Here is a 12,710-nt window from a genome sequence, read left to right as displayed (position 1 = left end):
GACAAGATCCCAGAGTGATATTATGTCCGCGACTAGGCCAACATATGTTCCAAGTCTCTGGCATAGCGTAGATAATATGACATTAAGCAATAGGCACTTTAACGCGCGACGAATCTGCCGTAAAAAGTACAGCGGCGAGCTCGGCATGCAGCCGTAGCTGCGAGAACGAAATAGAACAATTCCCTTCCCGGCTTCGATTGATGCCAAAGACCGAGGAAAGGGACGATGTTACGTCTCTTTGTCATCCAGGAGGGACCTAAGTAGGAGTTCAAATGCTCGTTAAGCTGGGAAATGCGGGATGCTGATGGCAATAATTATCATCGAGGGAGGGGGTGCGAATTACCGACCTTGAAACGTATTCTCTCCCGATTTTGCAGCGGAACAGGGGTCGGTTATGAATACTACGAATATTCGAAGCATCTGTTGCATGAACTGCGCAGTTATTAATACTTGAGGCCTTTCCAGAACACAGCCTCAAACCGCCAGACCTTACAATTCGGGCAGGTGGTTGTGTCTGACGTCGTAGTCGTGTAGCCCGTCACACGCGATCCTTCGGTAATTGGGTCGGGGCCGCCGATCCTCCCACTCTGGCTGTAAATTTATAAGGGATCTATCTACCTGTTGAGATTGGCAGATCGAGATTTTTTGTGTCGTGATGGCGTGTGGTTGGGAACTAGGAAGATATCAAGACCCACATCCTCCGCACCCCCGACACCACCAACCACGCCCACACAGCTAGGACAGGGAGGAAACCATGAGGCTCTCTATATACACAACCGCCATCGCGGCAGCCATTATCACGGGTGCCTTCGCCGCCCCGGCCCGTGCCGACGACGCGTCCGTTTCCGCCGCGGCGGGCACGGCCGGCTGCAGCAAGCCGCATCCGTTCCCGAGCGTGCCGCGGTACCGCAGCATTGCCAGCGGCGGGCGAAGCCGGAGCTACTCGCTCCACCTGCCGAGCAACTTCAGCGAGAACACGCCGTACCCCGTCGTGCTAGGCTTTCACGGCTCCAGCAGCATCGGGCTCTTCTTCGAGGTCGACACCAAGCTGAGCGAGAGCCGCTTCAGCGCCAACGTACGTCGTCGCGACGGACCCTATCGAGGGCAGGGGGGGAGAGAGCTAACCCGAGAACTGCCACCACCGCTCTAGAAAATAATGGTCTACCCGAACGGCGTTGGAGTAAGTACACCTCAATCTCCCTCTACGCACCTCTACCCCCCCCCCTCCCCTCCCCTCTAGCAACGGCATTGACCACTATCGCAGGGCGCCTGGGCTGGCGCGAACTACTCCGAGATTTCTGTCGACGAGGATCTGCAGTTCGTGTCGGACCTGCTCGACGACCTGCGCGCCGAGTACTGCGTCGACGAGAGCCGCATCTACGCGACGGGGTGAGTTGGGCCCTTTCTCATTCTGTCTTTCTTTTCTTGCTTGCTCTCTCTTCTTTTTTTCCCCCACTCGCAGACCCTCTCCCGCCCCTACTCTCCCCCTCCAGGCGGGCACGACCCCAGAAGAAGAAGAAGAAGAAGAAGAGAGAGAGAGAAACAATCAACCTAACCGCTAACCCTCGCCAAAAAACCCGCGCAGCATGTCCAACGGCGGGGGCTTCGTCAACACGATCGCGTGCAGCGCGGCGGGCGCGGCGTTCGCGGCGTTCGCGGCGGCGTCGGGGTCGTTCTACACGGACAGCGGGGGCGCGGCGTCGGCGGCCTGCGCGCCGGCGCGCGCGCCGCTGCCGCTGCTCGAGATCCACGGCGCCGCGGACGCGAGCGTGCGGTACGCCGGCGGCGCGGGCGAGGGCGGCGCGCTGCCGCCCGTCGCCGAGTGGCTCGCGCGCTGGGCCGCGCGCAACGCGTGCGGCGACGGCGCGCCCGCGTCCGTCGACCTGAGCTTCGGCGGCAAGGTGCGCCGCGAGAGGTGGACGTGCGGCGGCGCCGAGGGCGTCGTGGAGCACTGGCGCGTTGAAGACATGGGTGAGCGTCTCCCCCTTCTCTCCCCCCCCCCCCCTTTTTTTTTCTCTCTCTCTTCACTTCTTATGGTGGCGGTGAGAGACAGACGCGTGTTGGAGCGCCAACGGCTTGCTGACGAGACGCCCCCGCCCAGGACACTGCTGGGCCTCGACCGAAATCAACTTCTCCCAGATCGCGGCCGGCGAGGGGCCCACGTATATCCAGGCCTCGCGGATCATCATGGACTTCTTCGACCGGTTCGCCAAGCCGTGAGTGGGGGGAAGAGGGCGATTAATTGTACAGGCGTGTGGATATGTAAGGAGTTCTTCTTGGGTTCGTTGTACATATCATCGGAATAAATGACTAGGTAATACCGCGCATAGACCGTATCCTCGGGGAAGGGATATCTGGAAAGAGAGGCAACAGTCCTAGAGCAAGTGCTTTGGATTAACTATACCTACCAAAGACTGCAACGGGAAATGTCAAGCTCGAGAAATGCCTTCGTGAGTCCATGCTCGACCTAGTGCTCCTCTTCAGAGGCCACCCATACCATCCAGAACATGTCTGCTGTAGGTAGTTATGAGTATCACCACCGCAGCCACCCCTCCCGTAAAATCCACACCACGGAGCTGCAAGTCGATAGCACACGTGCACCCGCCAGAGCTCCCCAGTCCCCGCCCGTCCTCCTCCTCGCAGTTACCTCGCCCCGTCCCGCCGGATAAACACAGACCTAATATGTCCGCTGCCCCGCACCGGGAGCGCGACGCCGTCGACGTCGACGGCCTGCGCCTCGCCGTCCTGCGGCTGCGCGTCGGGCCAGTCGCGCCAGATCTCGATCTCGACGTCGCCGCGCCGCCGCGCCAGCCGCACCACGCCGTGCGCCTGCGCCGCGCCGCCCACCTCGAACAGAGCGAAGCGCGCGCGCGTCCGCTCCGCGATGTCCAGCAGGCGCGCGTAGATCGCGCGGCCGGCCCAGGTCTCCCCGGCCACCGGGGGTGGCACCAGCGCGAGCCGCGGCTCCCAGTTGCGCACCGCGCGCGCGGTGTCGCGGGCGAAGTCGCGCGGGGCGATGTAGGGCGGGTTCGCGACGAGGAGGTCGACGCGGGGCCAGGCGTCGGGTGCAGCGGGCGGCGGCAGCGGCAGCAGGGCGGCGAGCCCGGCGGCGGGGTCGAACACGTCGGCGCGGGCGAAGGCGACGTCGGGGGGCGTGGCCGCCGCGCCGGCGTAGGCGGCGAGGTTGCGGCGGGCGAGGGCGACGGCGCGCGGCGCGACGTCGACGCCGCGGATGCGCAGGCCCGGCCGCTGCAGCAGCGCGTGCAGCAACAGCGCGACGCACCCCGTCCCCGTACACAGGTCGACGACGGTCAGCGCGTCGCCCGCCGCGCAGGCCTCGCCCACCACCGCCGCCACCCGCGCCGTCCACGCCTCCGTCTCCGCCCGCGGGATCAGCACCCCCGGCCCGCACGCGATCTCCAGCGGCCCGAACGGCTGCGACCCCAGCACGTACTGCAGCGGCTTGCCCGCGCCGCGCTCGCGGCACAGGCGGGCCACGAGCCGGTCGAGTTCCGCGCGCTTCTCGCCTTGTTGCTTGCCGCGGCTGGCTCCCCGCCCGTCGGCTCCCGTCCCTGGCCTATGGCCTAGCTGCTCACCCCTCGGTTTCCTCCGCCGCGGCGAGCGCGAGGAGTGCGCAGCGGTCGGCGGACGGGCGCGCAGGGTGGCGCTGCGAGACAGGACAGAACACGCGTGTTCCCGGATCCACCGCAGCTCGCGCCGCGCCGTGTCCAGGTCCCGGCACGCGGGGAGAAGCGTCGCTACGTGCGGCGAGATGCTGCGTGCGCGTCGGAACAGGGACGGTGGCAGACGCGGCATTGCGCCCCCGTTCGTGCTCGGGGGGAGGGAAAGATGTATCTGCGGGTCGCAGTCGCGGTGAGATTGAAATTGAGGAAGCAGAGTCGCTAGTGAGGCCTGTATTTTGTCGTAGTAAAACCGACTCACAGTGTTAGTAGGACTTTTTTTTTTTTCTCTTTCGGGATTAAGCACTTACTTAACCCGGTCCGTGATAATGGCTGTTAGTGATTGGTTGACAAGTCGGTAGAACCCTGAGATAGGGGTTTCGTTATATGTCTCTCCCTTAGAATGATTACCTAGGACGAAAGGAAAAAACCCACCAATATTTTAATGTAGGTAGGTAATTCACGGCATCCCGTATATCTTGATCCTAGTTAGGTATAGTCAAGCTACTCCCATTCCTCTTCGTTCTAAGTAGGTATATCATTTCTACATCCGACGAAAAGCACCGAGCTGGGTATCCATTTACTCACTTACTTACATATACACATATACACACGTTTTTAATCTACTTCTTCGGCATCACGTAGTTGACGACGGCTCCGCCCCTAGCGACAAAGAATTTCCGCGCGTTGCGGATGTCATTGCCACCTGTTAGCTTGGCCTGCGCGTCGGTGGACTTGAGGATCTCCGCGGTGACCCAGTCCTGGAACTCGGGGCTACCATCCGCGATGTCCACCGGCTTGGTTGGGATCTCCACCACGCAGCGCAATTTCCCGTTCACCTGGACGGCGCAGTTGATGCGGCTCCGCCCTAACAGCCGCAGCGACCCGTCTGGTACGGGCCAGGCGCGTTGGCCTTCGACGAAGATGCTCCGGTCATTCTGAGGGCCGACTATGCTCCAGCACTCCTCAGCGAATGCCGGTGCAATCGGCGCCATCATCCGCACTAGCTGTAGCGTGGTTTCGTACTTGATCAGATCCGAAACCGCCTTATTTTCGATGAGCACGTTCGTAAGACTCATCAAGGTCGAGACCATCGTATTTAACGGGTAAACCTTTTCCAGCGCGTTGGTGACGGAGAGAATGGCATTTTGTGTGGTGCGCCAGACCTCCACATCGGCCGCCCACCGCGCTGCTTCGTGGGCACTCATACCCTGCAGTGCTCCCGCAGGTCGATCAAAGTATACTTCCCCATTAAAGGTTGCGCTTAGCGTCGACAGAGGCTCACGTAGGCCCCCGACACTTTGGACGTGGTCGTATACCCGACGCAGCCAGCGCGTGATGCCCGAGATCTTGTCTTCATCCCAATTGAGAACCTCGCCAACTGGTGCTTGGAAGAGAATATGGGCCCTCGTGGCGTCAGCGCCGTACTTGGAGATGAAAGCAGTCGGATCTACGCCGTTATGTTTCGATTTCGACATCTTTTCGAACGTCACCGTCGCAGTCTTTCCCGACGCTATCACTCTCGGCTGCGAAGCGTTGGAAAGGTCTACTTCGTCTGGCTTCAAGTAGCGGCCGCCATCCGGGTCAGAGTATGTCTTACCGTGTACCATGCCCTGCGTGATGAGTCTCTTGAAGGGCTCCCCGGAGAAGCCGGGTGGCGATGTGCGGGCGTCGTCTTCCTTGTTCTTGTCTGCCTCTAACTCGGGCCAGAGAGTGCCCATAATGGCCTTGTACGCAAACCTAGCGTAGAGGAGGTGAAGAATGGCATGCTCAACACCGCCGACGTAAACATCGACGGGAAGGTGGCTCGTAGCCGCAGCTTTGGATATCGGTGCCTCTGAATTGTTCGGATCGGGAAACCTCAGGTAATACCAGCTCGAATCCACAAAAGTGTCCATCGTATCAGCGTCCCTCTTAGCAGGACCGTGGCACTTGGGGCAGGACGTGTTGACCCAATCCGTGGCAGACTCCAGCGGGTTCCCTGCCCGACCATTCGCCCAGTGATTGTCAACCTTGGGGAGAGTGACGGGAAGCTGACTATCCGGTACGGGCTGGGGCCCGCAGTGGCGGCAATGTACAATCGGAATCGGGGTTCCCCAATATCTCTGCCTACTAATCAACCAGTCGCGGATTTTCCATTTTGTGGTGCCCTCCGCGAGATTCGAGTCGGTGTTGATCTGGGCAATGATGTCCTTAACCGCGGCACTCGAGGGCTTTGCGCAGTAAGGACCGGTAATCGGTGTTAAATACCCCGCATCAAAGTAAGGCTCGCCCTTCAGGGCGGACGTTGATCCATCCGGCTCAGGTGTGACGGCATATTCGAACTTCTCGCCCGGGTGGTGTCTTTTCCAAAATGCAAAATCTCTCGCGTCGTGGGCGGGGACTCCCATGATTGCCCCCGTCTCATAATTTCCCCTGACGTAGGCGGCAACATACACGGGCAGAGGCTTGAAGCTAGCTCCGGGTGCATTTTTTATGAACTGCAACGGGTTGGTCGCTCTCAGATACGATATCCTGTAGCCCTCTGTAGTGTCCGGAGGGAGGTCCTTCACGCGGTCCACGAAGTCGCGCAGACCCGGGTCCTTCTGAGCCAATTGCTGCACGAAAGGCGAGTTTGGGGATAGGGCGACGAATTGAACGGCGAAGATGGTTTCTGGCCTCGTGGTGTATATCTTTAGGTCCTGCGACTCCGAGATGGTATCCGCACCGTGGATGGGAAATTGGTAATAAGCACCCTCTGTGCGGCCAAGCCAATTCTTTTGCATAGCCAAGACCCTTTCCGGCCAGGCATCGTCCTCTCCTAGCTTCTCGAGGTCTCTCAGGAGAAACTCCTTGAACTCGGTTATATGGATGAACCATTGCTCGAGTTCGCGCTGCTCAACCTTGGCCCCGGATCGCCAGGACCGACCGTCCGAATCGACCTGTTCGTTCGCTAGTACGGTGTTATCGACGGGATCCCAGTTGACAGTCGCTCTTCTCCGGCTGACGAGGCCATGCTTGTAGAGAAGAAGGAATATCTTCTGTGTGTGTTTATAGAAGTCGGGGTCGCAGGTTGCGAATTCCTGCGGGGCGATGGTCAATACTGGTTATAGTTGTCTCTATGACGGTGTGCCTCAACGAACCCGGGACCAATCGAAGCTCGCATTCATCAATTCGAGCTGCTCCTTCATGCGGGCGATGTTGTCTCGCGTCCAGACGGCGGGGTCGATGCCACGTTCGATAGCGGCATTCTCAGCAGGTAGCCCAAAGGCGTCCCAACCCATAGGCAGCAGAACGCGGCGGCCCTGTAGCCTACGAAAGCGAGCTATTACATCGGCTATGGTGTATACTCGGAGATGGCCGAGATGAAGATTGCCAGAGGGATACGGGAACATGGAAAGGATGTACATAGAATCGTCGGCGGACGCAGGCTGAGCGGACTGAGGTTTGGAGGTCTCGCTTTGCTTTCGAATTTGGCGCCATTTTTGGTCGAGAGCAGGCAAGTCGAGCTGCGTCGTCGCGTACAGCCGCCGAGGGACGGCGTATCGAGGTCTCGAGCGATATAGATTCAGGAACGGTCTCGGTTGGCCAATGGCCCTTCCCGCGAGGGACTGCATTGGATGCGATCTAGGGAGCGCGCATGGCTGCCATGCCATGAGCTAGGGAGAAGTGGGTCAAACGAACAACAATCCTAGCCTGTTTAACCCAGCGCAATTGAGAAGCCTTGGAAGCCCGACAGGAAAAGGAATGGAGAAGAGTGTTTGTGATGTGCACGCCTACATCGTGTGCATGGTAGCTATATGCTGTAGTTAAGTGTTGCTTGGCAGTCCTCGAATGTCGAGGCTTTTTAGAGAGAGGGTTGTGAAATTCCGGGTGGTAACAGAGTTGTTTATCGATAACTCCCTCCAAGCCTAGACGATACGAACTGATGGGAAGCTTGGCCTGGGGAGACCATCCCTAAAAATAATCTCCAGGTTGGTCTTCCTTCTTACCATGCATATGTATAGGCGAGTCTAAACGTGAGTAGCCACCCTCGATACCCCCTACGCGTACTCTATGTGGGCATAGGCAAGCGTCTAACTTATACCTAGGAGCGACCTTGGAGTAGGTAGGTACGTTGGGCGCGCCCCTAGGACTTTACGCCAGCCCATCGTTGACCCTAGAGCTACGCAACATCAAACATCTACGTCAAAGCCTTAAAGCCCTATTTCGAGGACTTGGCCTAAACGAGGTTAGAACCGGATTTGCGGTATCCGACGCCCTACGGGGGTGGTGTGGGTGTTGCAGCGGGGCAGGTTTAGGGATGTTGACCGAGCACTTTCATCAGAGTCAGTTTCCCAGAGCTGGCTTTACCCTGGATTGAGTAGGCAGGATGACTATCCCTCAGCCTCTCGACACGAATCGGATGGATCGCGTGCGCTCTGGGGTAGATTCCCTGAAGATATGGGAGAAGGTGTCGATGTGTGCCTCTTTTTAGGTACTCAACTCGAAAGCGGGGCAACCTTATCGGCTTACCGAGCTATGGGGTCCAGCCTTGGCTAGTCTTCCTCGTCTTCCTCAAACACACACACACTCTGGGCGAGGCCAGAGTCGGTCAAACAGACTCTTCACTCCTTCAAACACCGGCATGTTCCTCGTCGTGAATGGTAGGCGTTCCAAGGGTCGACGTAAGGAGGGCCAGCTCTGAGAGATGTAGGTAAATGAGATGACGATACGAAGTCGTCTTCACATTCGAACTTGAACGCAATCGAATCGTTCCCTTCGGATTCGGTGAGGAATTGTCTCCAATTTCTCCGAGCGAGGTCAACGATAAATAAGTCCATTGGGGAATTTACCACGCATCTCACCAAGAACAGCCCGGCCGACGTGTTCGCGCTTGGGATCCTTATTGCGAAGGTCGAGGTAGACAAATTTGGCGCCGTCATGCCGCCGAAGCATACCTATATGGTGAGCGCCAAGGGGTTCCTGCAGATCCGGGGGGAGGTGGTGAATACTTTATTGAGCACTTGAGGGATCAAAGTGGAGAAAGGCTCCATGTGAACAGCGGTTGGCCATGGGTTAGTCGATCCGAAGCCATACCGTCATAGAGTACTCGGATGAGGCGTTCACAGCAATGCCGTCCTCTATAGTCGTCTCCTAAGCACCTGGCCTGGGTTCCAGGCTCTCTCAGTATCCCAACCACACCTATCTCGCGTTGGATGGAGCTCGATGAAGTCTAGGAGAGGGTTGTGCTAGGCTGCTCAAAATACCGGCTCGTACAGAAACCTGCATAGGAGGTCATTCCACCTAAGGTTGGGTACCCTGGTTGGGTTCGACGACTCCCAATACGTATAGGGTACCTACAGAATGGTATGCGACCGCAGCCAACAACATGTCTGGGTACTGTCCTCAGAACCAAAAAAACGCAGGGAGCACGGGCGACCGCCTGAGTCCTAACATGCCAACTCCTTTAGGGGGGAGGTACTATGTATAGGTACATGCATAGGGGGGAATAGCTGTAACCCTGGGCGCATTCTCAGTCGCTTAGTGCCCAGTGACAGCCAACCGACGCTAAGCTCTGCATGGGTCACGTCCTCCAGGTGTCTTCCCTTAAGCTCATTGTCCCATCTTCTCGCTTCCGGTCCGTCTCCATAACATCTTCTCCTCTGGCTACTCCATTCTCTATCCAAGTGTATTGCGATACCCGTCCCGTCCGTAATTGCTGAGAAAGTTGGCTACGGTGCTTTGGCATTTAATTTTAATTGTCCCCCTCCTACTCCTCCTCCGTGCAATACTTGCGAAATCTTGGCTACCTGGAGTTTGACATTACCGCCTCTCTAGCGACGCCGCCATATTGCACCCGACAATCCACCACTTCGCGACGCTTCACCTGCCGACAATGCTTTCCTCTGCCACGGCTGAGAATACAGACACTAGCTAAGGCGTTAAATATCATCTCACATAATACCTGTACTGCAGTTGCCATGCCCACTCAATATTCCGCCCTCCACCCCAGCGCCCGAGATTCCCTCGAGCTCGCGTCGCTAGCCTCTTCCGCCGGCGACCCCGACGCCTACTCAGACACAGATTCGCGGCCGTCGATATCCTCGTCGCGAAAGCTTTCGCTAGAGCGAGAAGACCCTTTGGACCACAACAATCCCGCCGCCCGCGCCGAGTTCGGGTCCCGCCAACGCAGGTCCTACTCCGTCACCTCCAATTTCGACTTTGCCGCGAATCTCTTCCCGCTCTCCTCGTCCAACGCCCCCGGCTACACCCCCCTCGGCGCCCCGACATCTACCGCACACCGTAATGGGGGGCTAGGCGGAGTCTCGTTGGAAAAGCACAAGACCCTCACCTACTTGAACGGCTTGAGTTTGATCATCGGGCTCATCATCGGCTCCGGTATCTTTTCCTCGCCCAGCCAAGTCAACGCGAACGTTGGCTCTCCCGGCGCATCCTTGATTGTCTGGGTCTTGTCTGGAGTCCTGGCCTGGACGGGTGCAGCAAGCTATGCGGAACTTGGCGGTGCTATTCCCCTCAATGGCGGCGCCCAAGCCTATTTAGCCAAGATCATGGGAGAGTTAGCTAGCTTCCTCTTCACTTGGGTGGCCGTCCTAGTACTGAAACCTGGGAGCACCGCCATCATAGCTATCATCATGGGGGAATATCTCGTGCGCGCCGTTATTGGCGCTCAAGCTGAGACGGTTAATCCCTGGGTCGCCAAAGGTGTGGGCCTCGGGGGACTAATCCTCGTGACCTTTTTTAACTGCGTGTCGACCCGGCTCGGCACCCGCGTGAACGATACGCTCATGTTCTTGAAGTTCATCGCCTTGATCGGCGTCACCGTCGTCGGGATCGTCGTAGCGCTTACCGGGTTCTCTGCTTCTGGTACCGCTAGTGTGGATTGGAAGAACCAGTCCTGGTTCGATGGCACGAGCACAGACGGGAGCCATTGGGCCGTCGCCTTATATGCCGGGCTCTGGGCCTACGATGGTTGGGACAACGTGAGTGTGCACCCCAACCCCTCGAGATATGCTATTGCGTATAGAGCCGGTACGGCTTACCTCTAGCTAACAACATGCAACACCAGACAAATTACGTCGTTGGCGAGTTTCGAAACCCCTCGAGAGACCTCCCGCGCGTTATCCACACGGCTATGCCCCTCGTAATCGTTTGCTACCTTCTCGCCAACGTCTCGTACTTCCTTGTCTTGCCCTTGGACGCGCTCAATTCTACGAACACGGTCGCTGTGATGTTTGGCGGCCAAGTATTCGGTCCCATCGGCGCTCTCATCTTCGCGCTCATCGTTAGCGCCTCCTGTTTCGGTGCCCTCAACTCCACGACATTTACGAGCAGTCGGCTTGTTTATGCGGCTGCTAAGGAGGGCTATATCCCGACTATCATCGGTCGCGTTGGTATTGGCTCTCGCGAGGCCGGGACTTCGACTATTAGGTCCAGGAGCTGGTTTTCGAAGCGATTGCGTAACATGGTCGGCGATGAAGAAACCGGACTCTTCTTCACCCCAGTATACGCGCTCGCGTTGAATTGCGTTTTAACGGGTATTTACGTGGTAGTGGGTGAATTCGGTGAACTCGTTACGTTTTATGGCGTGGCCGGGTACTCGTTCTACTTCCTGACGGTACTGGGCCTAATTATCCTTCGGGTGAAGGAACCGAATCTTGAGAGACCGTATAAAACGTGGATCACAACGCCGATCATCTTCTGCTGCGTGAGCTTGTTCCTCCTCAGCCGAGCAATCTTTGCCCAGCCGTTAAAGACGCTCATCGTGGTTACGTTCGTCCTCTCTGGCATCCCGGTGTATTTTTTGAGAATACATGGTCGCGACCAGGTTACGAAGCGAGAAACTAGCTCTGGCGACTCGACACCGTCTTGGATGTTCTGGAAACGATGGCGGAGATGAAGCGACGGAGATGAAAAGCAAATGATTAAGCTCGTTGTTTAGACCGGCGTTTTCGACACAAAGTGAGCGATTGGACACGACAAGCATTCAATAAAATGGGCATAAGGTCAACGGAGTAAGAAAGCACACGGAAGCATACCGTCATACTTGGGTCGAAATCTAGACCGATACCATTGGTAGAAAGCATGCATATAAGGGCGCCGGGGCGTGCCTCGAGGTGTAATACACGTAAATGGGGGTCCTATAGCTAGGACCTCCATTAAGAACTCTCTCCCTCGATCGCCCTACTTTGCGTGACTACTCAATGAGAAAATGCGCGACTCGTTAGCAGGCCTGTTCCGGTTGTGGCCTGCTCTGCGACTTAACTACCCGGGCTGCCCCAAATGTCCGGCGGAGCGAACGACACGAACGAGACCAGATCTCGCCACACGGTGAATCAATGCGCACCCCAGGGTCTTCTCTGCAACCTACATTTCGCCTCGTCCCCCTTTTATGTTATGCAATGAACTAGTATCCAGTGTAAGGTTTCATCTCATCCGGGGGGTGATCTTGTTTCATCTTACTTTGATCGTCGAAGTTCTTCCATAGTTCCACTCACACCGAGACAGATCTCTGGCTGCCACACCTTTTTACGCTTCGCTGCTACCTCCGCGTCTTTGACTTCAACCGGCGGTCCGATCCCGAGCCTCGGCACCAACCTAGATATGTACCCCGGAACGACGAGGGCGAGGCTGATAAGTAGGGTCCGGGGTTGCCTTTGGACACGATATTACTTTCCAACACCCTGTAACCTTCAACGCCCTTAGAAATATACATAGCTTAGCTCCTAGAGAGCACTAACAAGGCTTCTACGAGGACGTATCCAACGATTAATACGTCTATCACGTGGCAACATACTCCCCACCATTACAGGTATTGAGTTGTACGCGAACTTTACACTAGTTATACGCTGCACCATTATCGTGGGAACGTATGTAGATAGGTCTGGATGCGCGTTACACGTACTATGCCTACTGGCCCGTCGTCGACCACCGCCCGAGCCTCCCCATATCTTCCCCGCGCCAATCTCACCTACGCCCATTTCGAGCGTGCGAACGGCGCCCTCGGGGACCACAAGCCGTCGCGAATTCATAGCCTCGACGATCTGGCGG

General features: G+C 57.4%; 4 protein-coding genes across 4 annotated transcripts; 2 read left to right on the top strand and 2 right to left on the bottom strand.

The window, feature by feature from the left end:
• The first annotated feature begins 572 nt into the window (after positions 1-572).
• On the top strand, positions 573-2,350 carry GGS23DRAFT_612376 (carbohydrate esterase family 1 protein). Its single transcript, XM_051520485.1, has 5 exons — positions 573-1,075; positions 1,151-1,180; positions 1,265-1,389; positions 1,586-1,971; positions 2,102-2,350. The coding sequence occupies exons 1-5, from the start codon at positions 755-757 to the stop codon at positions 2,218-2,220; spliced, it is 981 nt and encodes a 326-aa protein (XP_051375968.1). The 5' UTR covers positions 573-754; the 3' UTR covers positions 2,221-2,350.
• A 293-nt stretch (positions 2,351-2,643) lies between these two features.
• On the bottom strand, positions 2,644-3,816 carry GGS23DRAFT_592590 (S-adenosyl-L-methionine-dependent methyltransferase; the record flags this gene model as incomplete). Its single annotated transcript, XM_051517897.1, has 1 exon — positions 2,644-3,816. One exon carries the CDS (start codon positions 3,814-3,816, stop codon positions 2,644-2,646), a length of 1,173 nt encoding a protein of 390 aa, XP_051375967.1.
• A 297-nt stretch (positions 3,817-4,113) lies between these two features.
• Positions 4,114-7,684, bottom strand: GGS23DRAFT_167985 (leucyl-tRNA synthetase). The gene is made up of 2 exons (XM_051511523.1): positions 6,803-7,684; positions 4,114-6,742 (listed from the first exon to the last, which is right to left on the bottom strand). Exons 1-2 carry the CDS (start codon positions 7,313-7,315, stop codon positions 4,304-4,306), a joined length of 2,952 nt encoding a protein of 983 aa, XP_051375966.1. The 5' UTR covers positions 7,316-7,684; the 3' UTR covers positions 4,114-4,303.
• Positions 7,685-9,103: 1,419 nt separating this feature from the next.
• Positions 9,104-11,572, top strand: GGS23DRAFT_167938 (amino acid permease-domain-containing protein). Its single transcript, XM_051511521.1, has 2 exons — positions 9,104-10,642; positions 10,729-11,572. Exons 1-2 carry the CDS (start codon positions 9,623-9,625, stop codon positions 11,557-11,559), a joined length of 1,851 nt encoding a protein of 616 aa, XP_051375965.1. The 5' UTR covers positions 9,104-9,622; the 3' UTR covers positions 11,560-11,572.
• The last annotated feature ends 1,138 nt before the right edge of the window (positions 11,573-12,710 follow it).

The sequence above is a fragment of the Durotheca rogersii genome (assembly GCF_024521655.1).
Source record: "Durotheca rogersii strain YMJ 92031201 chromosome Unknown GGS23scaffold_2, whole genome shotgun sequence".
NCBI lineage: Eukaryota > Fungi > Ascomycota > Sordariomycetes > Xylariales > Xylariaceae > Durotheca > Durotheca rogersii.
The sequence above is the reverse complement of the archived record's forward strand: the minus strand, read 5'-3'. Positions and strand labels throughout refer to the sequence as shown.

Excerpts from the sequence above, each read along its gene's own strand:
- GGS23DRAFT_167985 (XM_051511523.1), bottom strand. The coding sequence starts at position 7,315 with ATGGCATGGCAGCCATGCGCGCTCCCTAGATCGCATCCAATGCAGTCC. Across the intron at positions 6,743-6,802 it reads CGAGCTTCGATTGGTCCCGG|GAATTCGCAACCTGCGACCC; the intron begins GTTCGTTGAGGC and ends ATCGCCCCGCAG.
- GGS23DRAFT_167938 (XM_051511521.1), top strand. The coding sequence starts at position 9,623 with ATGCCCACTCAATATTCCGCCCTCCACCCCAGCGCCCGAGATTCCCTC. Across the intron at positions 10,643-10,728 it reads CCTACGATGGTTGGGACAAC|ACAAATTACGTCGTTGGCGA; the intron begins GTGAGTGTGCAC and ends ATGCAACACCAG.
- GGS23DRAFT_612376 (XM_051520485.1), top strand. The coding sequence starts at position 755 with ATGAGGCTCTCTATATACACAACCGCCATCGCGGCAGCCATTATCACG. Across the intron at positions 1,390-1,585 it reads AGCCGCATCTACGCGACGGG|CATGTCCAACGGCGGGGGCT; the intron begins GTGAGTTGGGCC and ends AAACCCGCGCAG. Across the intron at positions 1,972-2,101 it reads CTGGCGCGTTGAAGACATGG|GACACTGCTGGGCCTCGACC; the intron begins GTGAGCGTCTCC and ends GCCCCCGCCCAG.